General features: G+C 43.3%; 1 protein-coding gene across 3 annotated transcripts in view; it reads left to right on the forward strand.

Moving 5' to 3' along the window:
• stx4 (syntaxin 4) overlaps window positions 1–21263 on the forward strand; it is a 71506-nt gene that overhangs the window by 18933 nt on the left and 31310 nt on the right. For all 3 annotated transcript variants that reach the window (XM_035404900.1, XM_035404902.1, XM_035404903.1), the window contains exons 4-6: window positions 750–824; window positions 3975–4045; window positions 7329–7437. In XM_035404900.1, the coding sequence (XP_035260791.1) occupies window positions 750–824; window positions 3975–4045; window positions 7329–7437 (255 nt within the window). The remainder of the gene's footprint in view (window positions 1–749; window positions 825–3974; window positions 4046–7328; window positions 7438–21263) is intronic.

The following is a 21263-nucleotide window of genomic DNA, read 5'->3' on the forward strand; positions in this document are numbered from 1 at the left end:
AATATGAACCAATGAGTGTGCCTCCGCATCGACAAAGATGTTCAGTCAGCTTTTGTATACAAGGTTCAATGATGTGGGAGAGCTTTGCTGCCAGTCACAAACCGCAGTTCACAATGACAGACAGTATCTAACTTTCTTAAGGCAGATGCATTTCATTAGGCAGATGCATTCATATAAAGTAGATCCCCATAGTGGAGCAGAGATAAAAATATGGCAGCAATCACGCTCATTTTTTCTTGTGAATCTCCTGGATTCACAAGAAAAATGGGCCTTGTTCCTAAAGTAAAGTTTTAGCTTTTTCACAAGCATTTCAATGTGAGGTTTAAAAGAAAGCTGGTCATCAATTAAAATACCCAGTTATTTGTACATTTGGACTTCTTCAGTCTTCTCGCCCAGCACAGTTAAAACACTTGGAATAGCATCAAGAGTTTTCTTGGCATGAGAGCAACATAATCTTTTTCCTGAATCCTGAGTTTAAGATCATGTAACTGACTGAACAATGTTAAAAGCTGAAAAAGGCAAAATTTTGACTGATAGTGGAGGCACAGTAGTTAATGACAGTGTCACTGACATAAAGGTGGAGCTGGGTACACTTTTTGAGATTGTTTTTAGGGTTGTGACTAATTGTGATACATCCTGGGGAATGGTCTGACATTGTGCAGTTCTTGAGTAGTCAGAAATGACAGTAATTGTTAAAAATCAAAATGATACTAATAATTGTAATGTGAGATTGTATTTTTTGGATTCAGGTATGAAGAAGGATCTTCAGATGCTGAGGGATGAGATCAAAACGATAGCAGGGCAGATCCAGAAGAATCTGAAGAGTAAGTAATGTGAAAGGAGCAGCCATAAATTATTGCAGCTCCATCCCCTCCCTGTAACTTCCCCTTTGCACTATGATCTCAGCAGAACTGCCCTTGCTTTACTACAAGTACTGCTTTACTAGTCCTTCCAAATTCTCTGCCTGCCTGCCAAAAGTTCTGTGGATGAAAGTTGATTGGGTCATCTGCTGTAGTATTACTTTTCAGAGTTGTATAATTTGAATGCTAGTGAGTTGTGGAATGCACTGTGTAAGGTGTCCAAGCTCCATCGGCTTTCTTCCTCCATTCCTCAGCAAATAAGGGACAGACACTCCAGATATCCCACATGCACAAACACTCTTCCATCCTTGCCATTCCCTTCCTCCACTCCCCCGTGGTCATGTTTGGCTGCTAATTGGAACTCTGGAAGTGAATTACAGAGGTTAAGGGTTTTATTTGACTCCTTTGCCTCTGCGGTACCTCTGTGGGGTCATTATAAAAAAATCTGAGGGACTCCTGAGTGACTCTACAGCAATTTCAGAGGCAGAATGTCAGCAAAAAAAAACTATGCTTCCTATCTTATTCAAAATAACCCCAGAAGAGAGTTTTTATTGGTGAAATGAAATGTAACTCTAATTGTAGCCAACCTCTCTTGTCATCATCCTGGTTGTTCAATTCCGATTGGTCGAAGTTATGCCGCAAAGATGATCTCCTAAGCTGCTAGAGTAGTAGCTATTCCACAGCCAGCTAACCTGCTGACAGTGTACATGGTTTCTGGTGGCTCACAGGAAAACCTAGCTTTAACAATAAGATATTTACATGCATATCTTCCCCAAGGTTTTGTCTACCATGTGGAATAAATCATTTTAGTTTCACAAATGGGTGTTTTTTTACTTAGACATTACCCTGGTCAATTTGAGGCCCTAGCTGCAATGGAATTTTGCAGCCTCGGGACCACTAGGTTTAAAACTGAGACATTTTGGTAGTTATCGCTTTTTGAGAGGACTTATTTCATTAAATTTGTTTTACTGAACGAATAACATTAAATATTTGTTCATGTTGCTGAAGGAAAAAAGATAACCCCACTCCAAAATTTGGACTAAGGATGATGCCTTTCCCCCCAATGATAGTGATTACATGCTGAGGGAAGCAGCTAATTTTAAAAACCGTATTAAAGCAAACAACCGTTATTTTCTGGCAAGTCAGCAATTTACATATTATTTGATTATACTGTAGCATTTACGTCATTTTGCATGAAAAATAAGCTGTCAAAATGTTTTCTGAAAAATCGCCAAGACAGGTTTGACCTCCCTAGGGATATGCCTGATTGCCCACTGGCAGCTGGTTGGGAACTGGGAATAGAAAAGATGCGTGTCTCGTTTTCACCGTAATTTAAAAAAAACACCCATTTGTAAAACTAAAATGCTTTATACCACACTGTAGACAGGATCTTGGTGAAGCCTAGAAAAGGAGCACTACACTATATACCCGATTATATATATCTCTTCAAGCAATAGATGGCCTAATGAAACACTCTTCATCAATTTCTTTGATGACAGATTGTTCGATTTACACTTCCATTTACTCATTTGTGAAACAGAAAGAACCTGCGTGTTGCAGGGTGAAATCTTGCTGATTTTTGAGCAAATAGAACATACAAAATCTTTCTGTGGGGTTTTACACAAATATGTGGTCTTTTAACATTAGAAAGGCTGTGTTTTTATTACTTCATGTTACACTCAACATTACCGCATAGATTTCAGGTTCCACAGCAACCTAATTTCATAAATATTATATATGTCGCAAAACTATTTTCTAGAAATAAAGTACACAACTGAATCAATTCAAACAGCTTCATGGCTTTATTTTAGCATTTTCTATATAGGATAAAGGAAAAAAATTTAAGACGTATTATCTGCAAACAGAAAAGCGCTAAAATGTGCAAAACAACACAGTAAATGTAAAGAAATAATTAAAAGAACTACAAAGTGTGGTATTTTAAAGTAATGACAGTATTTCTTTGCTGGTTTGAAAAAAGAAAACAGAGACATAAGTGATTTATTACCATTTTAATATCATTGCACACGTGAAGACACGTTTTCTTTGACCTTTACCAGTAAAAACAGTTGAATAGTAAACTATCATGGTGTCACATCTCTGCCAGTCTCTCAAAGATCCTTTGAAAAAAAGAATTTCTACCATCAAAATGCTAAACAATAAATGTTTATTTCAATAATTCAGTTATTTCAATAATTCTTCATTTCCACAATTCTGTAAATGAGGGAGTAGGCACTGACAGGAGAGACACGACTATGGGCAATTTATCTTAAATCTAAATTAAAAACAATTTAAATGTATAGCTACATGTTGCAGACATAGGGGAGAGTCGGTATAAACAGTTTGGATTTTGCTCATTTTCTCAGAAAATATTTAGCCTAGCACGATGAAATTTTAGTAGTAATTAAACATTTTAATTATGTTCATAACTTAATTGAGTCTGACAAGTTATGCTGGATTTTTACTACCATTACCGTAAATTCCTGTACAACAAAACTTCCATGTAGCCTACTGTTGTAAGACAATGTAGTGACCTGTGAATGAATGTAAGTGAATGTTCATTGTTTTATAGCATTGCAAAAGTATGCATTTATCTCATTGACAACAGACCATTTCATTTCGAACAAGATTAGGATATCTTGCATGAAATAAATTAAAAGTTTACTTAATTATTATGTGTATGTGTATAAATTATGTGTAACAAACATGTCCCTATTTACAGCTCGTCACTAAAATGTATTTTCCTCTCCTTTCCTGTTGAAATAAGAGCAGCGGTAATTTTACCGCAAGCCACTCTTCTAGTTTGCTTTTGCCATGGTCAAAGTGTTAACTGTCAGATCTGGTTTTGAGTGGTCACATTTGCCTCCTGGTGGTAGTTGTATGAACAATAAGTAGTTCCTGTGAAGAAAATGTATGGAAATTTGCCTCTGTCAGGAAGATCTCTTGTGGCGGCAACGCCAAATGAAACCCCTAAACCACTGTAAGCTTTGTCATCGTTTCCACATTGTCTCATCATTCTTGCAACTGTTGATCTGTGAAATATGGATTCCGTGCTTGTCCATCAAAAGAGATAAATGGTGAATGAACTGCACAGGCTTACATATTTTATTTTTACAGGTATTGAACCTAAAAAAGAAGAAGAGGATGGTAAATATGTGCCTATAAATATCCGGATGCAGAGAACACAAGTGAGTCAGTTGCTATTGGCTGTGATATCTGTTACAGTGAAAGCGCTGCAAACATAATGGTTTTGTGGTTTAGGATCTTTGAAGTAAACAGTTTAACGTCAGCACTCATTAAAGAAAGGAGCATGCAGTGCCCTCCAAATTATTCAGGTATATGATAAAGATAAGCAAAGAAGACCATAATTGTATGCTAATCTAACAGCCCAGAGAAAAAGATTTGAACAAGCAAAATATTTGTTCCAAAAACTATGACGCACTCATTTACACCCCTCATAATTCTTATAAATACAATCCAATTATTTATATATATATATATATATATATGTATATGTATATTTCTACTTTTTATAGTTTACTTTATGATGGGGAACTGGATTGTGACCTTCCATAGCTGCCTGTATCACACGTAAAATCTGTGTGTCATAGATCACTATGGAGAAAGGCAAATAATTATTAGAATAAGACAAATTCAAATTCAGGAAATGACTACTATAAAATTAAAACTAATGTGACTAATTAATTAGGGTTAATTAATATTGGTGCAGCACTGGTCTTATGGTCTTATCCACAGTAACACAGCTGAAGTTCATTCCCTATACAGTCCAATTATACTGCACAGCTGAATATTTACTGAACCTGAATTAGCTCAGTAAATATCCAGCTGTGTAATCTCACCATCATAAGATTTTGTTAACCTTCCCTCTAGACTGTAATAACAGTACTGCATCAGGACTGTTTTCTGGAGCTAAAATAAATTAGAATTTAGCTTTGTGCATTTTTTGTATTATAGGGGTGTGGACATTCAAAAAAAAATCTCACCTAATAATCAATTAAAAAAAAAAAAAAACTTTCATACTGTATTGCCATACTTCCAGTTCTAGCTAATATTTACTTTTTCAGTTCCAGTCTTCTTTGTGTGGTGGTCCAAAAATGCCAAAAATTAATGACTCAATAAATTAATGAATAAATAAATATAAATGCAAGAAAACTGTACAAAAAAATGAATGTACACAAAAATAAATTAATGGATAAAATAACTAATTTAATAGCCATTTATTTGCTTATTTATTTCCTTTATCATTACTTTCCGTGTATATTTCTTGATTCATTTATCATGTATGTCATGGCCTCACCTTATTCTCATTTGATGATCGATAAGATTTGTAGATCTGTACATGCCGTGCTTCAACCCTGGTTGATTTTATATCGCAGAATGTTATTAGGAGAGAGAGAAGAAATGCAACACAGATTTAAAAAAAAAAAAAAATTTTAGGTGGTTACATCGGAGCTTGAGCAATGTAATTTCAGGTTAAACACTCAAAATTACCGTCTCTTTGTTTCTTTGTTTCCAAAGAGACATTTAGATAAATATTTTGAGAGATATTGCCAAATAAAAGTCTGTTTTAAACTGAACTGTTTTAAAATGGGTTAAACTTAATGCAGTGTTTCATGTATGTCGCCAATGATAGAAAGTACTAGTAGTAGCAGAGTGTGCTACTAGTAAATTGTATGTTGCCAATGACAAAATATGGTAATCCTAAACTAGAGTGTTTTTAATAGACTCCATCATGATGTCTCTTAAGCATGTACATACAATGCAATGTACATAGTGTAAAACACACAGTGAAAGACATACAAACATGTAGCTACACAATGCAGAATAGATAGCTCAAACAAAAATTTGGTCTATTTTTTTTGCAGAAAATGAGAAATAGAAAGAGAACCACTGACAGGTGTCTCCAGGGAGGTCTTTGGTATGTTGAAAATCATTTTTAAAATGACAGCCTGTTGTCAATAGACAATTTATTAACCAATTGATTAGGTTTGTTCAACTTAGACCTGATCTTTGTAAATATATTTAAACTCCAATAAAAATAGCTTAGCCTATCTTTACATGTGACATCGACTGATACGTACTGCTGTTTGGATCGAAAAGGGTAGACAATTTTGGAACCGGAGAAATGTGTACAGCTAGTGAAAACTGTCACTGATTGCTTGTAGGTAGGCTATGAAAAACATTAAAATGTAATCAATAAATAGATTAAAGACTGTGATTGTACCCTATAACATCGTAGTCAAGGGATGTAGGTTGTATTAAAAATGATTGATCTAGTTTGAGTAATATTTTGAGAATTGAGCTAAATATGAAAACTGTTAGTTATTTCCCTGATCTCCCCTACACTAATGCCTATACTGACAACAGACAGTCAGAGATTTGAGACTGCCTAACATAGCTGAAAATGTTAGTCCTGGTTATTTACTCTTTCACATCAATGCTGTGACAAACAATTTGTTCCAGTTAGCTGCATCTGTGGACACAGAGGTTGACCCTGTAGTGTTCACCAATTTGGAGGAAGTGGCTCAATGCCTGAACGTTTAGCTCCATAATTCAGATTAAGCCAGATCCGTTGGCCTTGTCACTTACTGCCTGTGGAAGCTGTGGAGAGTTATTTATTAGCTGCTTTGTCACAACAGTGCACCTGAAATGGCAAAGCATAGCATAAGTTGAGTCTGAGATCTTAGGGTAACACGCCTCCTATCAGGTAAAGTTCACCTCGATGTTAGAGCGTATCCTAACTGGATTTAGGCTACTATTGTATAGTGCACAGCTCAAGTTTGGGCCACAAATTGTCGCTCTGGTCGATCAGTTATCTAGGAACTGCGCTCCATCTCTCTCCTCACCTTTGCCTTACTCCTGACTCTCCTGTGGGCTTCATTACTATGCCTGAATGTAAAATCTGCACCCCTTCATTATCACATGGGCAAAGAAATACAGAAATAAATATGGAAATAAATATATACTGAAATAAATGAATCAAGAAATAAATAAAGACGGAAATAAATATATACAGAAATAAATTAATCAAGAAATAAATTATTTAGTTTTGAGTTTATGTATGAATTTTTAATTCAGGCATTTTTGGTGCTCCATATCTTTGAGTTTTTATGGGTCTGTGATTAACAGCAGTAAAATCCTATTGTGAAATTTAAAGTGACGCACTGTATGTACTGCATATTTTTTTGTGGTTACTTCAAAGTTGGACTTTAATGAGCATGTTGGCAGGCAAAAAAGTTTACAATGTAAAAAAACATTTTGGTATTAAAAAAATTTCATTTGGGTGGCATGCTCAGTTGCTAGTCAAATGAAAATTGACAAATAAGCTAAATTGTATTATTTTAGCCTGGCACTTTAAAAAAAATGAAAATAAGCCAATAATAATTTCAAACTAATTAATTTCAGCCTTTTTTCCATTGTCTTTGATTCTTGCTCTCTTTCCCTCTCCAGCATGGTGTCCTGTCTCGGGAGTTTGTGGAGTTGATGGGCCGATGTAATACCATTCAAGCCCAATACAGAGATCGCAATGTGGAAAGGATACAGAGGCAGCTCAAAATCAGTCAGTATGCTTGCTGTTAGCCTACATAACACTTGATTTGTTATTTAAAAAAAGGTGTCTTTTATTAGTATATCTTGGAAATAATTGATAAATTAATTCATAAAAAATATGAATATTTTTAATTCATATTGAGCATTAATAATTTAATACCAAGAAAAAATTTATTTGAGTTAGATGGCTTTGTCTTACACTCGGCAGTAACACAAACACAAATGTCTTTGCTAGTTTCAGACCAATGCAGTTGTCATTTTCTCGTTCAACGCACACTTAGCGCAAACCCCCTAGTGGTCGGCACGCCGGCATGCCTGGATTGTTGAACTCAGACATTCATTGCTCCTGCAACCGAAGTATGCGTAGAAAATGGAAAAGCTTTGTTTTAGTTTCATTAGTAGACGATACAGAACATCTATGCCGAATACAGAGTTTCGCAGTGCCACCACTGGTCGTTCATTTAACAAGCACCCCCTCCCTGCAGTCTCATCTGCAACTACACCCCCCACCCATGACATAATGGACAATATTGTCTATCTGGGTATTCATGAAAATATTCTTTCACCACTCAAAAATTGTATTCCGTCATAGCAACAAGATAAACCCAGCAATAGCCCGATTTCACTGCCAATACAGCAGTGAAAACGCTGCTCACTGAATAACAAAATAAACAAGACAAGTTTTCAAAAGTTATACCATGTCATTCTACAGTCAATATCTGGGACTATATGTTGAATAAATATACAACCTTGCCATTGATTTTATGCATAAAGATGTCTCTTTTGAAACCGAGTGGTCGTATATTGTCTTGGACAATCCGTTCGTGAAATGTACGCACATTTGTGACGCCTGGGTACCTTCCAAAATAGCTGTGCGTAATACCACACATATATTTAACAGTGTTGTCGCCCTTTTTAGTGCAGTCTGGCTCAATTTACAATTCATTTATTCAGTAGGTGACAGTATAAGCTTTCTAACGATGTATAACATGTCTAATTTTGCTTTTGGAAAAGCGTTTTATAGCTCCACGTAACCGGAAGTTTTCTCATCATCGCATTCACTCTGTGTTAGGAGTAAAAGGCACTGGACCCGACAAAACGTTATCAATTATTTTCGTAATTTCTTGGAAAACAGGACTTCTGAGCATAGCTAAGCCATATGTTTGCTGATAGACTTAGCTGACATTGTTTTCTGGAGACAGAAGAGGAGAGAACTACAACATTGATTTACTGTCTTTGTTTCTATCTACTGAACACAGATAACATTTCATTTCATCACTAGGTAAGTATTACTGCTCAAAATATTTCGGTTATATTCGTTATTTTTGAAAATGAGTGTCTTTAAATAGGTTAGTGGTACATTATTATTATAATGAGGATGTTTCACACTGTAATGTGAGCGTTCTTGGTAGCTTAGTACTTTTCCTGTTTCATGCACCAGGTATGACGTGAGAGTTGGAACATCGCTAAAACGTGGTGGACGGTTGAATATTGTTTTCATGTCATCCCATACCCATACAAGAAAACATTACATACTGTAGAGTAGGGATGTATCCGAATCCAAATACTGTATTCGGGAAAGCACAAATAAAGCGATGGAAACAGATATTTCTTCTACCCAAAGTTGCTCGTTATTATTCGGATTCAGAAAATGTATTACGTATGTAACCACAGTTTCATGAATTCCGGATGACCGCCAGGCCTAATTCCGAATGATACTTCTGTTGCATTCGCATTGAGACGTTGTATACCAACAAAGTCATGGCCATGACCTCTGCATGGTGACGTCACACCCCCTTATATAACCATGCAACCCCACGCAGACATCCTCGAAGTCTTCTCACCCAGAAAGATCCTGAGTGACCATGAGGCCTGGTGGTCATCCAGAATTCATGAAACCGTGGTTACATACGTAACCTTCGTTTCATTTAATTCCTAGACCGCCAGTCCGGTGCTGTAATTCCGGATGACTTATATCAACCACGTCACGAGGGATAAGTACATACTCAGGAATCAGAGACTGTGACTACAGGCAGGATGGCAGATCCTATAGCAGAGGATGAGGCAATATTCACTCTGTAGAATCTGGCAAAGGTGCAAGGCGAGGCCCAGGTCGCCGCAGCACACACCTCCTGCAGGGGCACTCCTTTCAGTACTGGCCATGAAGTAGCCACACTTCTAGTAGAATGGCACAGCACCTTGTTCAGCTGTAGACGGCCAGTGGTCTGATATGCCTTACAAATAGTATCCACTATCCAATGGAAGAGCCTCTCCTTAGAGAGGGGGGCACCCTTGGATTTATTTCCATAGCAAACAAAGAGCTGGTCTGTTTGGCGGAATGAGTTGGTAGCCTCTATGTAGCAGCGAAGCGAAGTGCACGTACAGAGCATAGAAGATTAGCATGTCCATCCCCAGGGCTTTGAAAAGGTGGTGGATGGAAAGCTGAGAGCTCAGTAGCTTGGTTGATGTGAAATGATGAAACAACCTTTGGAAGGAAGTTTGGGTTAGGTCAGAGCGTTACTCCAGAGTTGTCCGGCCTCCATCGCATACATGCAGGGCTAATGGAAAGAGCGTGTAGCTCACTCACACGCCTTGCAGATGATATAGCTAGCAGAAAAGCTGTTTTTGCAGGTCAGGTCTGCTGTAGCTAGAGGCTCAAAAGGCTGAGCAGATATGGCCTCTAGTACCATGGGTAGGTCCCATGGGGATGCCTGGGGAACTACCGTCGGTTTTAAACATTTAGCGCCCTTTAAGAACAGGCTAACCAGGTAATGGTTACCTACTGATTGATTGTTGAGTCTAGCGTGCTTAGCAGATATAGCTGAAGCATAGACTTTTAGAGTGCTGTATGATTTATTTTCATCCAGGACAGACAGGAGAAAACGGAGAATAGTCTGGACAGAGCAGTTCACTGGATTCTCATTTTGGCAAGCACACCAGTCCGAGAACAGTTTCCACCTGTTAGCATAAGCCCGCCTCGTAGAGGGGGCCCTAGCATTCTTAATGATCTCCAGCACCGCTGGGTCACAGTTGGTTGTTGGGCTCTTCAGAGGCCAGACCCATAGGTGTAGTTTGGATGGGCAAGGGTGCCATATTGTGTTGTTCAGTTGAGAAAGTAAATCCACCCTGCACTGTAAGCGCCAGGGTGGCCCTTGGAGGAGACTGAGGAGCACTGGAAAATAAGTACTCTGGGGCCAGTAGGGGGCTACCAGGAGAAGCCGGTGGCTGCATTGTTTCATCCTGTGTAGTGTTGCCATAATCAACGGGAGTGGGGGGAACGCGTAGAGTAGAGTGTTCGGCCAGTCGTGTGCGAGGGCATCCCAGAGGGCCAGGGGGTCCCCATATTGAATACCACTCCGGGCACTGTGTGGAGTCCTGTGAGTCCTGTCTACTTGTGCCATTCCGAACCGTTGCCAAATTTCTGCCACCACATCTGGGTGTAGTTTCCATTCCCCTGGGAGGATCTGCTGTCTGGACAGATAATCTGCTGCATTGTTCTGAGCCCCTGGTAGATGCAGGGCTCTGAGGGAGGCCAGTCTTGGAAATGTCCATGTTAGCAGTTGATGTGCTACTGCCAGGGAGCTCCCTGACCTGACGCCGCCTATGTGGTTGATGTGAAACACTGTTGAAGTGTTGTCCAATCTCACCAGCACATGTTTTCCCCTGAGGAGGGGCAAGTAGTGCTTGAGAGCATAGAAGACCACCCGCAGTTCCAGGGTGTTGATGTGCTCCTGTCTCTCCACTATTGACCATGTCCCTTGGACTGGTAGATGGTGGCACACTGCTCCCCATCCCGACAGTGATGCATCTGTGGTCACAACCTCTCTCCTTGATGGGATCTTCCCCATTTCTACACCAGCTAGCAAGAACCCCACCTTGTGCCATAGGCGAAGTGCCTGGATGCATTGGCGCGAAACTTTTACTGATTTTCTCCTGTCTCTCTTGGGGTGTAATGAGAGGCTGTTGAACCACCTTAACATTGGCCGTGTGTGAAGAAGGCCTAAGAGGATGACTGCTACGGCAGACATCATCGACCCTATTAGCTGTTGAAATATGTGCATTCTCAGAAGTGTACCCAGCTGGAAACGGCGGATACATCTGAGAATGCTGTGAGCCCGTGAGGGGGGTAGACATGCTTTCATTGTTTTGGAGTCGAGCGACATGCCAATGAAACATATGGTTTGACTCGGGTGAGTTTTTTTTCTCGTAGTTGATAAATAGTCCCAGTCTGGTAATATGGGCTACTGTGTTTGCAGTGTGGCGGACTGCCATCTGTCATGTGGGCGGGCAGATATCTTTAGACCTCGCACTCTGAGAGGAGAGAGAGCTGCCCCCATGCAAAGTGTGAACACTGGGGGCTAAGGAAAGGCCGAACAGGAGAACGGCAAACTGATAAGCGTGGCCTTTGAAGGCAAAGCGCAGTAGTTTCCTGTGCTCTGTCAGGATAGGGATTTGGAAGTACGCATCCTTCAGGTCTACTGCGGTGAACCACTCTCCTGCGGCTATGGAATGAATAACGTCCATGGCCCGCAACATATGGAAGGGATATCTCTTGAGGAACTTGTTGAGATCCCTTAAATCGAGAGCAATCCTTTTTTGGAACTAGAAAATATCTGGAAAAAAATCCACTGTGCTGTTCTGAGGGTGTTACCCTTGTTACAGCACCTTTTTGCAGGAGCGACTCTATCTCCTGTTCGAGGGCTTTGGCCTGGGTGGGATCTGAGACAACTGTGGTCTTGACCCCAGAGAAAGCGGGGGGGCCGGTGATGGAACTGCAGCTTGTAACCCCTTGAAATTGTGGATCGAACCCATGGGTCGTCCGTCTGGGATTCCCAATAAAGCATGTGCTGCTGCTGGAAGCGCCCGGTCACCGACCCCTGTGTTTCAGGGGTTTGTGCCTGGCTTCCCTGGCTTTCTGGGGGGGCGACGAGCACCGGCTAATGGCTGGGGAAAGTATGGGGATGGTCCCATGTTTGGATAACGCCGTTCAGCAGTCGCTGTGCGGTCGTAGGAAATCCGAGCGGTGGCGCGTACCTGGGGTGGAGCTGGGTGGCAGCCACGGTGGCTGGTGGTCCGCCACGGAGTAGCTGGGGTGCGGTTTGGGGAAGCAAACTGTGCCCTGGTCTTGGTTGCCTCTGCACTTCTCTCAAGTGCCTGTTGGGCAGCTGGACCAAAGATCTGGCCAGGCACCACTGGGAGGTCGCGAAGCGTTCTCTTTGCCTGTTCTGGTAGAGCCGACTGAGCCAACCATACCTGGCGTCGGGTTACCGTAAGCAGCGACATCAGTCGACCGAGTTCCCTTGTAATGAGGGCAAATGCCTGTAATCCAACGTCATTCAGGCTGTTTAGACCAGACTCCATTTCAGACACCTGAATGGTTTGGCCTGGGCCAGCAGCACCTAAGAAAGGGAATTTCCAATCTGGGCCATTCTGGCTGCGGTGTCATAGGAGCGAGTGAGAAGGTCATCTGCCATGCGGCACTGGGGCCGGGGACAGCATGCCTCTGCACGGAGGGCTTCGTCAGGAGGGATAACCAGTGCTGCTATGTTTGGGTCGACACCATCTTTTCTAACCCATAGGCAGCTGCATTTCTCATAGAGGCAAAGATGCGCCCGTGACTGGTGTGGTGCTTCAGGGAACCACGCAGGTCTGCCCAGCACCGCTGAAGTTCGGTCAGGAAATCCTGCGAGGTGGGCATAAAAAATGGTGGCACCAGCGGGACATAGTGGAAAAATCTGTTGGAGTCAGTGATTGCAACCTGGGGGTCATCACTACCCATCTTAGCCAAGGCCGCTTGTAATATAGCTCTTAAAGAGACAGAATGTTCATTGCCCTCTTCAGTCGCAGAGAAGGGCTCCACATTGGATCCCTAGTTAGATTCCCTATCAGTCCGTGATACAGACTCACTAGGGGGGCTGTCGTGATAGAACTGTGAACAAGAAGCCGTAGTGGACAGTTCATCCTGCTCACGAAGTTCCGCTGCACCAGCTCCAACAGACACAGCCGGAGTAGGGCTGGTCTGATGAGCTGGGTTCGAAAGTCCTTGTAGGAGCTCTTGCATTGCTGCCATCTGGGCAGAAAGTGATTTAACCTGGCTGGATAAATCTGATTTTTTACTGCGTTTGGTATTAGCACCCCCTTCAGAGGCCATGCTGCGGAGTTTCCGGGATTTTGTTGGGGCCCCATCATGAATTGTTCCAGATGGGGGTAAGCGAGAGGAGACCTCTGCCAATCTCGCCTCTCTTAGCTCAATGGACATAGTACGGCAATTCACGCATGCCTTATCAGTAAGAGCCTCCTTAAGATGATCGATGCCGAGACAGTCGGCGCAAGCATCATGACCATCCCCCAGGAACATCGGGGAGTTGTACTGAACACATGTGGGAAGCATGCAAGGAAGTGCAATTATAACTGATATAGGAATATGCTGTCAAAGAAGTGGGTAGCACTCCATTGAGCTAGTTTAATAATTAGCTAAACACCGGCGAGGTCACTGGCATAGCTATTATGCGAGCCGAAAAATAAAACTAGTCCTCACAGCGGGAAAACGCAGTAGTGGACTAGCAAGCGATTGATAAAGTTCAGTCTCGGTAGAGCGAAACCACTCCTGAGCTTACATTCGATATAACCAGCAGTTAATGCCGCAAGAAACACGGCAACTATAATAAGCAGTAGCAGTAAAAAAAAGACACGCTTCCCTTAATTCAGTCGACAAAGACACTAGCCCACACCGCGGAAACGCAGAGTTTGGGTTAGTGAAAAATTCTGCCTTGGTAGAGCGAGAGCACTCAGGGGGCTGAAGCTGGTACTAAGATAGCAAAAAACCGGAGGATGCTAGTTAGAATACTGCGTATATGTCGAAAAATGGACAGCTACAGTAACAAATAACGTTATCCAAAAATTGGAAAAACTATGTACTTACCGAGGCCGGAGTTAGTGAACTAACTCACCAAGGTAATGTGGGAAGCGGTCGACAAACTGTTCCAGCCACAGCCTTTAGAGCACGGAAAACCGAAGCTCTGACTAGCAGTCGCAAGGCTGAGCAGCCGAAATTCTTGATATCTTGCGAATTGGCGAGAAGTAAAAAGAGGATGTCTGCGTGGGGTTGCACGGTTATGTAGGGGGGCGTGATGCCACCACGCAGACGTCATGGCCATGACTTTGTTGGTATACAACGTCTCGATGCGAATGCAACAGAAGCATCATTCGGAATTAGAGCACCGGCCTGGTGGTCTAGGAATGAAATTAAACTTTGAGCCACTGCGCTGCAAAACGTTTAATAAATAAGTTCTGTGCGTCAGCCATTATGCTTCTTCAAATCGATTCATATAATTGTGGATGGCCACAAGATAAAAATGCCCAGTATGACAAAAAACCAAATTGTTTGGACTAAATCCCGTACTCTCCTGTGTTACCTCTCTTGATGCCAGCAATAACCACGGTAACCCATCCTCCCAATCAGCACTCGTTTGCACGCAGTATGCATGCATCAACGACTTTAATGTTTGGTGGAAACGTTCCAGCGCCACTTGGCTTTGCGCATGATACGCAGAGGACTGGTTGTGCTTGACATGCAGCTGTTTTAATACCTGCGCAAAAAAATGAGGAAATATTTGACCCTTGGTCACTCTGGATGGTTTTAGGTATATCGAAGATGGAGATAAACGGACTGAGAGCACGCGCCACTGATTTTGCTGTAAGCGTGCGTAATGGATATGCAGCAGGGTATCTGGTGCTCTGACACATAACCGTCAACAAACATCGCACCAGACCTTGAACAAGGAAGAGGGCCTACGCAATCAATAATCAGGTGCTCAAATGGCTGGCTAATAGCCGGAATGGGATACAGAGGGGCCACTTTTATGGTTTGATTTAGCTTACCAATTAACTGACAAGTGTGGCATGTCTTGATGTAACCTGCAACGCTTTTCTTAACACGGGGCCTCAGAATACAATTGTATGTTTTACCAACACCCATGTGCCCCGACTCATCATGAGAGATCGCAAAATTTGGAGGGCACAACAATCTGATAAATAGGCTGTCCAACAAAACCCTCGCCATTTGGCACCCACTTCCTTAATAGTACCTCGTTTTGAATGAAGTATACCTGTGCACGGTTTTTCACCTCGTCTGCTGGAAGAACAAACTGGAACAGCTCCTTCAGCGTAGGATCAGCTCTTTGCTCACTCACTAGCTCACTATGCGAGACAGACAAGGGAGTGTTAGACAAGGACAATACAAACAATTCTGTGGCACCATCCCCTGCTGTTGCATGCTCCAAGGAATCTGCACCGTGACTGGCCATATTCATGGCGCGCGTCACAGCGCAAGCTTTAAACACTTTAGGAAACTGTTTTTCATTTTCATCAGGGCCATTACTACCAAGCGGTAACGGGACAACTACCGGTTGTGCTCGCTAATCAGCCCAGACACGTCCCCCAGCCACATCATTTCCCAGAATCAGCATAACACCATCGACAGGCAGAGCAGGGCACACCCCCATCTTAACTTCACCTTCAAACAACCCTGAATGGAGCACAAGTTTATGTACCGGCACATGAAAAACAGGCATGCCCATGCCCAACACAGGTATAAAGGATCCTGTGTCAGTTTCCTCAGAAAAAGGCAGAGCAGACGCGAGGATAAATGAGTCAAACACTCGCGTGTCACGTAATATGGTAACTGGCACCTTCCCATCACTGCCAACTACAGACACATGGCCTTTTTAAATAAAAGGCAAGTAGGAATTTAAATCAGGCTTCGAACATGACAGATAAGATATACTTTTATTGAACCCCGTGGGGTAATTTGTCCTCTGCATTTGACCCATCCTAGTTACTTGGGAGCAGTGGGCAGCCACAGTGCGCAGCGCCCGGGGACCAACTCCAGTTCTGAGGCCAGTGCCTTGGTCAAGGACAACTGTAGGAACGCACCTAACATGTCTTTGAGTGTGGGAGGAAACCGGAGTACCGGAATAAATCCAAACGAACACGGGGAGAACATGCAAACTCCACGCAAAGAGGATCCGGTCGGACCCGGATTGGAACCCGGAACCTCCTTCTTGCAAGGCAACAGTGCTAACCACGATGCCACCGTGTCCGTGTCAGATGGTAATTCACTACTCGGCTGGTCAGCAATAAATAACTTGGAAATTGGCGCAGCTAATGCAGCTGGCTCCACATATATGGTTTGTCCCCCAACACTTTCAAACAAAGTGAAAAAAATTTCAACCTCTTTCTCATTAAATTTAGGCACCATCGTAAATTACTCAAAATATCGCATGAATTATCACTGCCCCGAGCCGACTCTTCATTCCTTGACATCACAAAATTTACCTTCTTTAATTAAACTCAGTCTCTCGCTTTCTAAGTCCAATTTAGCCCTTTTTGTTTGCTGCCTCATTTTTTCCAGTGCCAATGCTTTGTCAAATTCTGCTTGCTGTCGTACCCTTTCCAATTCCAGCTCCTTCTCTTTCTCCAATTGCATTCGCAATCTCAACAATTCTTTCTGCTGTGCAAAATTTAAGGCCAAATCAGGATGTGAATCCTGAGAAAAAATAGCCCCAGCCAGATTAGTAGAAGCAGGTGACATTTGTGGGGGTGTCAAAACTTTCATTTCATACAAATTTGCCTTTACAGTAGCCCTAACATTTTCCTTTAGTCTTTTGTCACCAACACATATTTTATAATGATCGGCTATCTTTATCAATTGATCTCTAGTACACTGCTCTAAAAACGCCTCTGATGGAGCATCAATGAAATGATCTACTCCTGCCATGACTAAAACCTGACCAATGCACCAACAGCAACCAGCCCCCGGTAAACAAAAGATTGTACAGTATTGACCTAACTAGTGCGCAACCAAGGTATAAGAGCAATCCCGTAAATTGAGCATCCCCTCTAACTGCCTATCCCAATCTACATAACTCAACCCTGGTCTTCAGGGGCCACTGGCAAAGTGACCAGCAAGCTGGCAACACTACCAAAACCATGGACGTGCAACTGCTCCAACCACATTCACCCCACACTACATTCATAAACAAACGAATCCCAAAGGGAAAACGCGCTATTCCTACAGGAGAGTCAGCTCAACAGGTACATTTGCACAGAATATAAGGTAAAAACTTACCTTCTCTTGTCCCATGACTATTTCGCAGAAAGGAACAAATTTGCACAAAAATGATTACATCACCCCACAGCACCAAACAAACAAGGGAAAACAATTCCTCAACTCCCTACACGAGCTTCCAAAATGAGCGCAAATAATTGAATCCCCGGACCTGACGTCACTATTCAGGGAACCCACTACTACTACGTCACCCCCCTGCCAGGGAAGGGAAGGGAAGGCGTAAACTTATAACGTAGCGCTCCACATTAACAAGAGAAAAGTCATCAATCAATGCTTTAACAACAAAACGCATCAATTAAACACTGCTAACAGCCTAATTCTCAAATTGGACGAGCCCCCAATTTGTTGTGGCCCGGCTCTGAGGCCACAGCAAATAAGGGAAGCAAACGTGAGGGATTAACTAAAAGAAAGGAATTTTATTTAACCAAGATTCATTTAGTTTAACAAATGTAACAAAAATGTCATTTCTTAACAAATTAAACTGGCAGGGAAACATACTGTCAGGTTAACCAAGATAATACTAAATAAACTATACAGAAAATCAAAGAACTCCAACGGAACACAACGTGGTGTCAGGGAAGAGGAAGCCACCAGACTACCAGGATAGGGCGGTTTTTATGCAACCTGAAGACAGTGGCCAGCTGCCTCCAATTACTTGATGGCCTCCAGCTCCAACCAACCAGGAACCAGCAACACTGAAAGTCAACACACAACACAGCAACACCACAAGCCCTGGCAGAGGCCCTGGGGCCATCACAAGGAACAAATGACAAAATGCAAAAGCATTATAACACACACCTAAATATGTAATCATACAATCCTGTACTTGAATAAAACACCACTTTTTTCTGTACTCTACGATATTTGGTTGCATGCCCAAGGATGACATTTTTCTAGTGTGTTTTAGAAATGTTGCTATTTATAATCAGTCAAATTGATTTTTTACATTTATCTAGCACATCAGCACACAGCAAATTTGAATAGGTACTTTCCATGCTCTAAGTGACGAGTATGGCACATGGAGACACTAATACGCTAACGACACTAACGCAGACTGAAGACTCATCTCTTCAGGCTGCACCTCTCCCCACCCCTCCCTAGCCTATAGTTCAGCTCACTGTACCTAGCTAGGATAATTTGATTATGTTAGTGTATCTGGCAGGATTGTTTTTGTATGATTAGGTGTGATTCCAGTGCTAGTTTGTACTTGGTAGGATTCTTGCTTGCTGAACAAGCTTACTCTACAGGGTTGGAGTCCTGATCGATGTGGTCACTTCTGGCACTACGATCCTTACTTCACTCTAGTGTTTCTTTTCCGCCTCTACATCATGAAACCTATGCACTTGTTGTACGTCGCTCTGGATAAGAGCGTCTGCTAAATGCCTATAATGTAATGTAATGTAATACACTAGTAAGTGTATAATTCATCCAGGTGCGTAGAACTGCCGAAATCCGTCCTGCTAGAGTGGATAAGTATCTGCGTTCATTTACTAATTACATACCGCGTTAGATTTTAAACTTTTCCCTGTGTGGAAACTGGTCTTTGTTTTTAGGTTGCGTTAGGTGTCTTTGTTTTTAGGTTGTTGGGCTTCACTTTGATTCTTAGAATTGATAGATTGCGATTATTGCACTATCACAAACTGTTAACCTCTGTAATCAGTGCGTTATTCGACTCAGCTTTTCAGCTGCTAATTAGGTACACTCGGAGCGACGCTTGCGCCTCCTAGTTTATGAGCCAGTTCCCCATTCCAGTCTGTGCTCTCCCCCTCAGAAGGCGCTTCCAGCGACGTGGCCCCCCTCGACAACGGAACCCCTCTAACCTCTGCTACCCCCCGCTGACCCCCTGTGAGAACTTCACGGTCACAGGGGGACTATGGAACTGCCAGTCTGCTACGCGCAAGGCAGACTTCATTTCCGCCTATGCCTCCCTCCAATCCCTGCAGTTCCTTGCCCTCACAGAGACCTGGATCACACCAGACAACTCTGCCACTCCTGCTGCCCTCTCATCCTCCTACTCCTTCTCCCACACCCCCCGGCGATCTGGCCGTGGTGGTGGTACTGGTCTACTGATCTCCCCCACCTGGAAATTCTCTGTTCTCCCCCTCCCTGACCTGTCCATATCCACTTTTGAATTCCATCCTGTCTCTATCACTTACCCTGCTAACCTTTATATTATTGTTATTTATCGCCCCCCGGGGCCCCTGGGAAGCTTCCTGGATGAGCTAGACACCCTGCTCAGCTCCTTCCCTGAGGACGGCACCCCGCTGATCCTCCTTGGAGATTTTAACATCCACCTAGAAGCCTCCCAGTCTGCTGCCTTCCTACCACTACTTCACTCCTTTGACCTCTCCCTACAACACTCTTCTCCAACCCACAAGGCAGGCAACCTCCTAGACCTGATCTTCCTGAGGACCTGCTCCAGCTCCAATCTTACGGTTACCCCCCTGCATACATCTGACCATCATTTCATCTCCTTCTCCCTCCCCCTCTCTCCACACCCTCCCTCTCCCCCCTCCCATCCCCACTGTCACTGTCCGCCGTAACCTCCGCTCCCTATCACCCTCTTCTCTTGCTCCCAGAGTGACTGCTTCCCTCCCCCCTCTTCAATCATTTTCCAAGCTCCCCACTAACTCTGCATCCTCCACCCTGACGTCATCTCTCTCCTCAGCACTCGACTCCCTATGCCCCTTCGTCCCTAGGCCAGCACGTTCATCCCCTCCCAGTCCATGGATGTCTGACATCCTACGCACCTCCAGGGCCACCCTCCGCGCTGCTGAGAGGAAGTGGGCCAAATCCAGGGACCCATCTGACCTCTCAGCCTATCAGTCTCTCCTGACAGAGTTCTCTTCTTCTGTCACTGCCGCTAAGGCAAAATTCTACCAAACCAAAATTCATAACTCCATTTCTAACCCTCGTCAACTTTTCTCTATTTTCTCTTCTCTCCTCAGCGTGCCACCTCCTCCACCCCAGTCTTCCTTCACTGCAGATGACTTTGCAGCATTCTTTGACGAAAAGATTGCAGACATCCGCAGCTCCTTTGCCCTCTCTGCGTCCTCCGCCCCCTCTGCGTCCTCCGCCCCCTGTTTCTCCACATTTTCTCTCCTCTCAGACACTGAAGTCTCCCAGCTTCTGCTCACCCTCCGCCCTACCACCTGCGCCCTCGACCCTATCCCCTCATCTCTCCTTCAAGCAATCACACCAGACATCCTCCCTTTTGTCGCCTCCCTCGTGAACTCATCCCTATCTTCTGGATGTTTCCCCTTATCCTTCAAGAAGGCCCACATCACCCCGCTGCTGAAGAAACCCACACTAGATCCTTCAGTCATTCAGAACTACCGCCCGGTATCTCTCCTCCCTTTCCTATCCAAAACACTTGAACGTGCTGCATCTAACCAGCTATCTGCTTTCTTCTCTGAGAACAACCTGCTTGATCCCCACCAGTCTGGCTTCAGGCCTGGCCACTCGACTGAGACTGCACTCCTCTCGGTCAGTGAATCACTCCATGCCGCACGAGCAGCCTCCCTCTCCTCTGTCCTGATTCTTCTAGACCTCTCCGCTGCATTTGACACTGTGGACCACTCTACCCTCCTGTCTTCCCTGGCAGCAACAGGGATCCGCGGCACAGTCCTTGACTGGATTGAGTCCTACCTCTCTGACCGCTCCTTCCAGGTTGCCTGGGCGGGTAAGGTATCACCACCCCGTCCCCT

This window comes from Anguilla anguilla, chromosome 2, assembly GCF_013347855.1.
Source record: "Anguilla anguilla isolate fAngAng1 chromosome 2, fAngAng1.pri, whole genome shotgun sequence".
Lineage (NCBI taxonomy): Eukaryota > Metazoa > Chordata > Actinopteri > Anguilliformes > Anguillidae > Anguilla > Anguilla anguilla.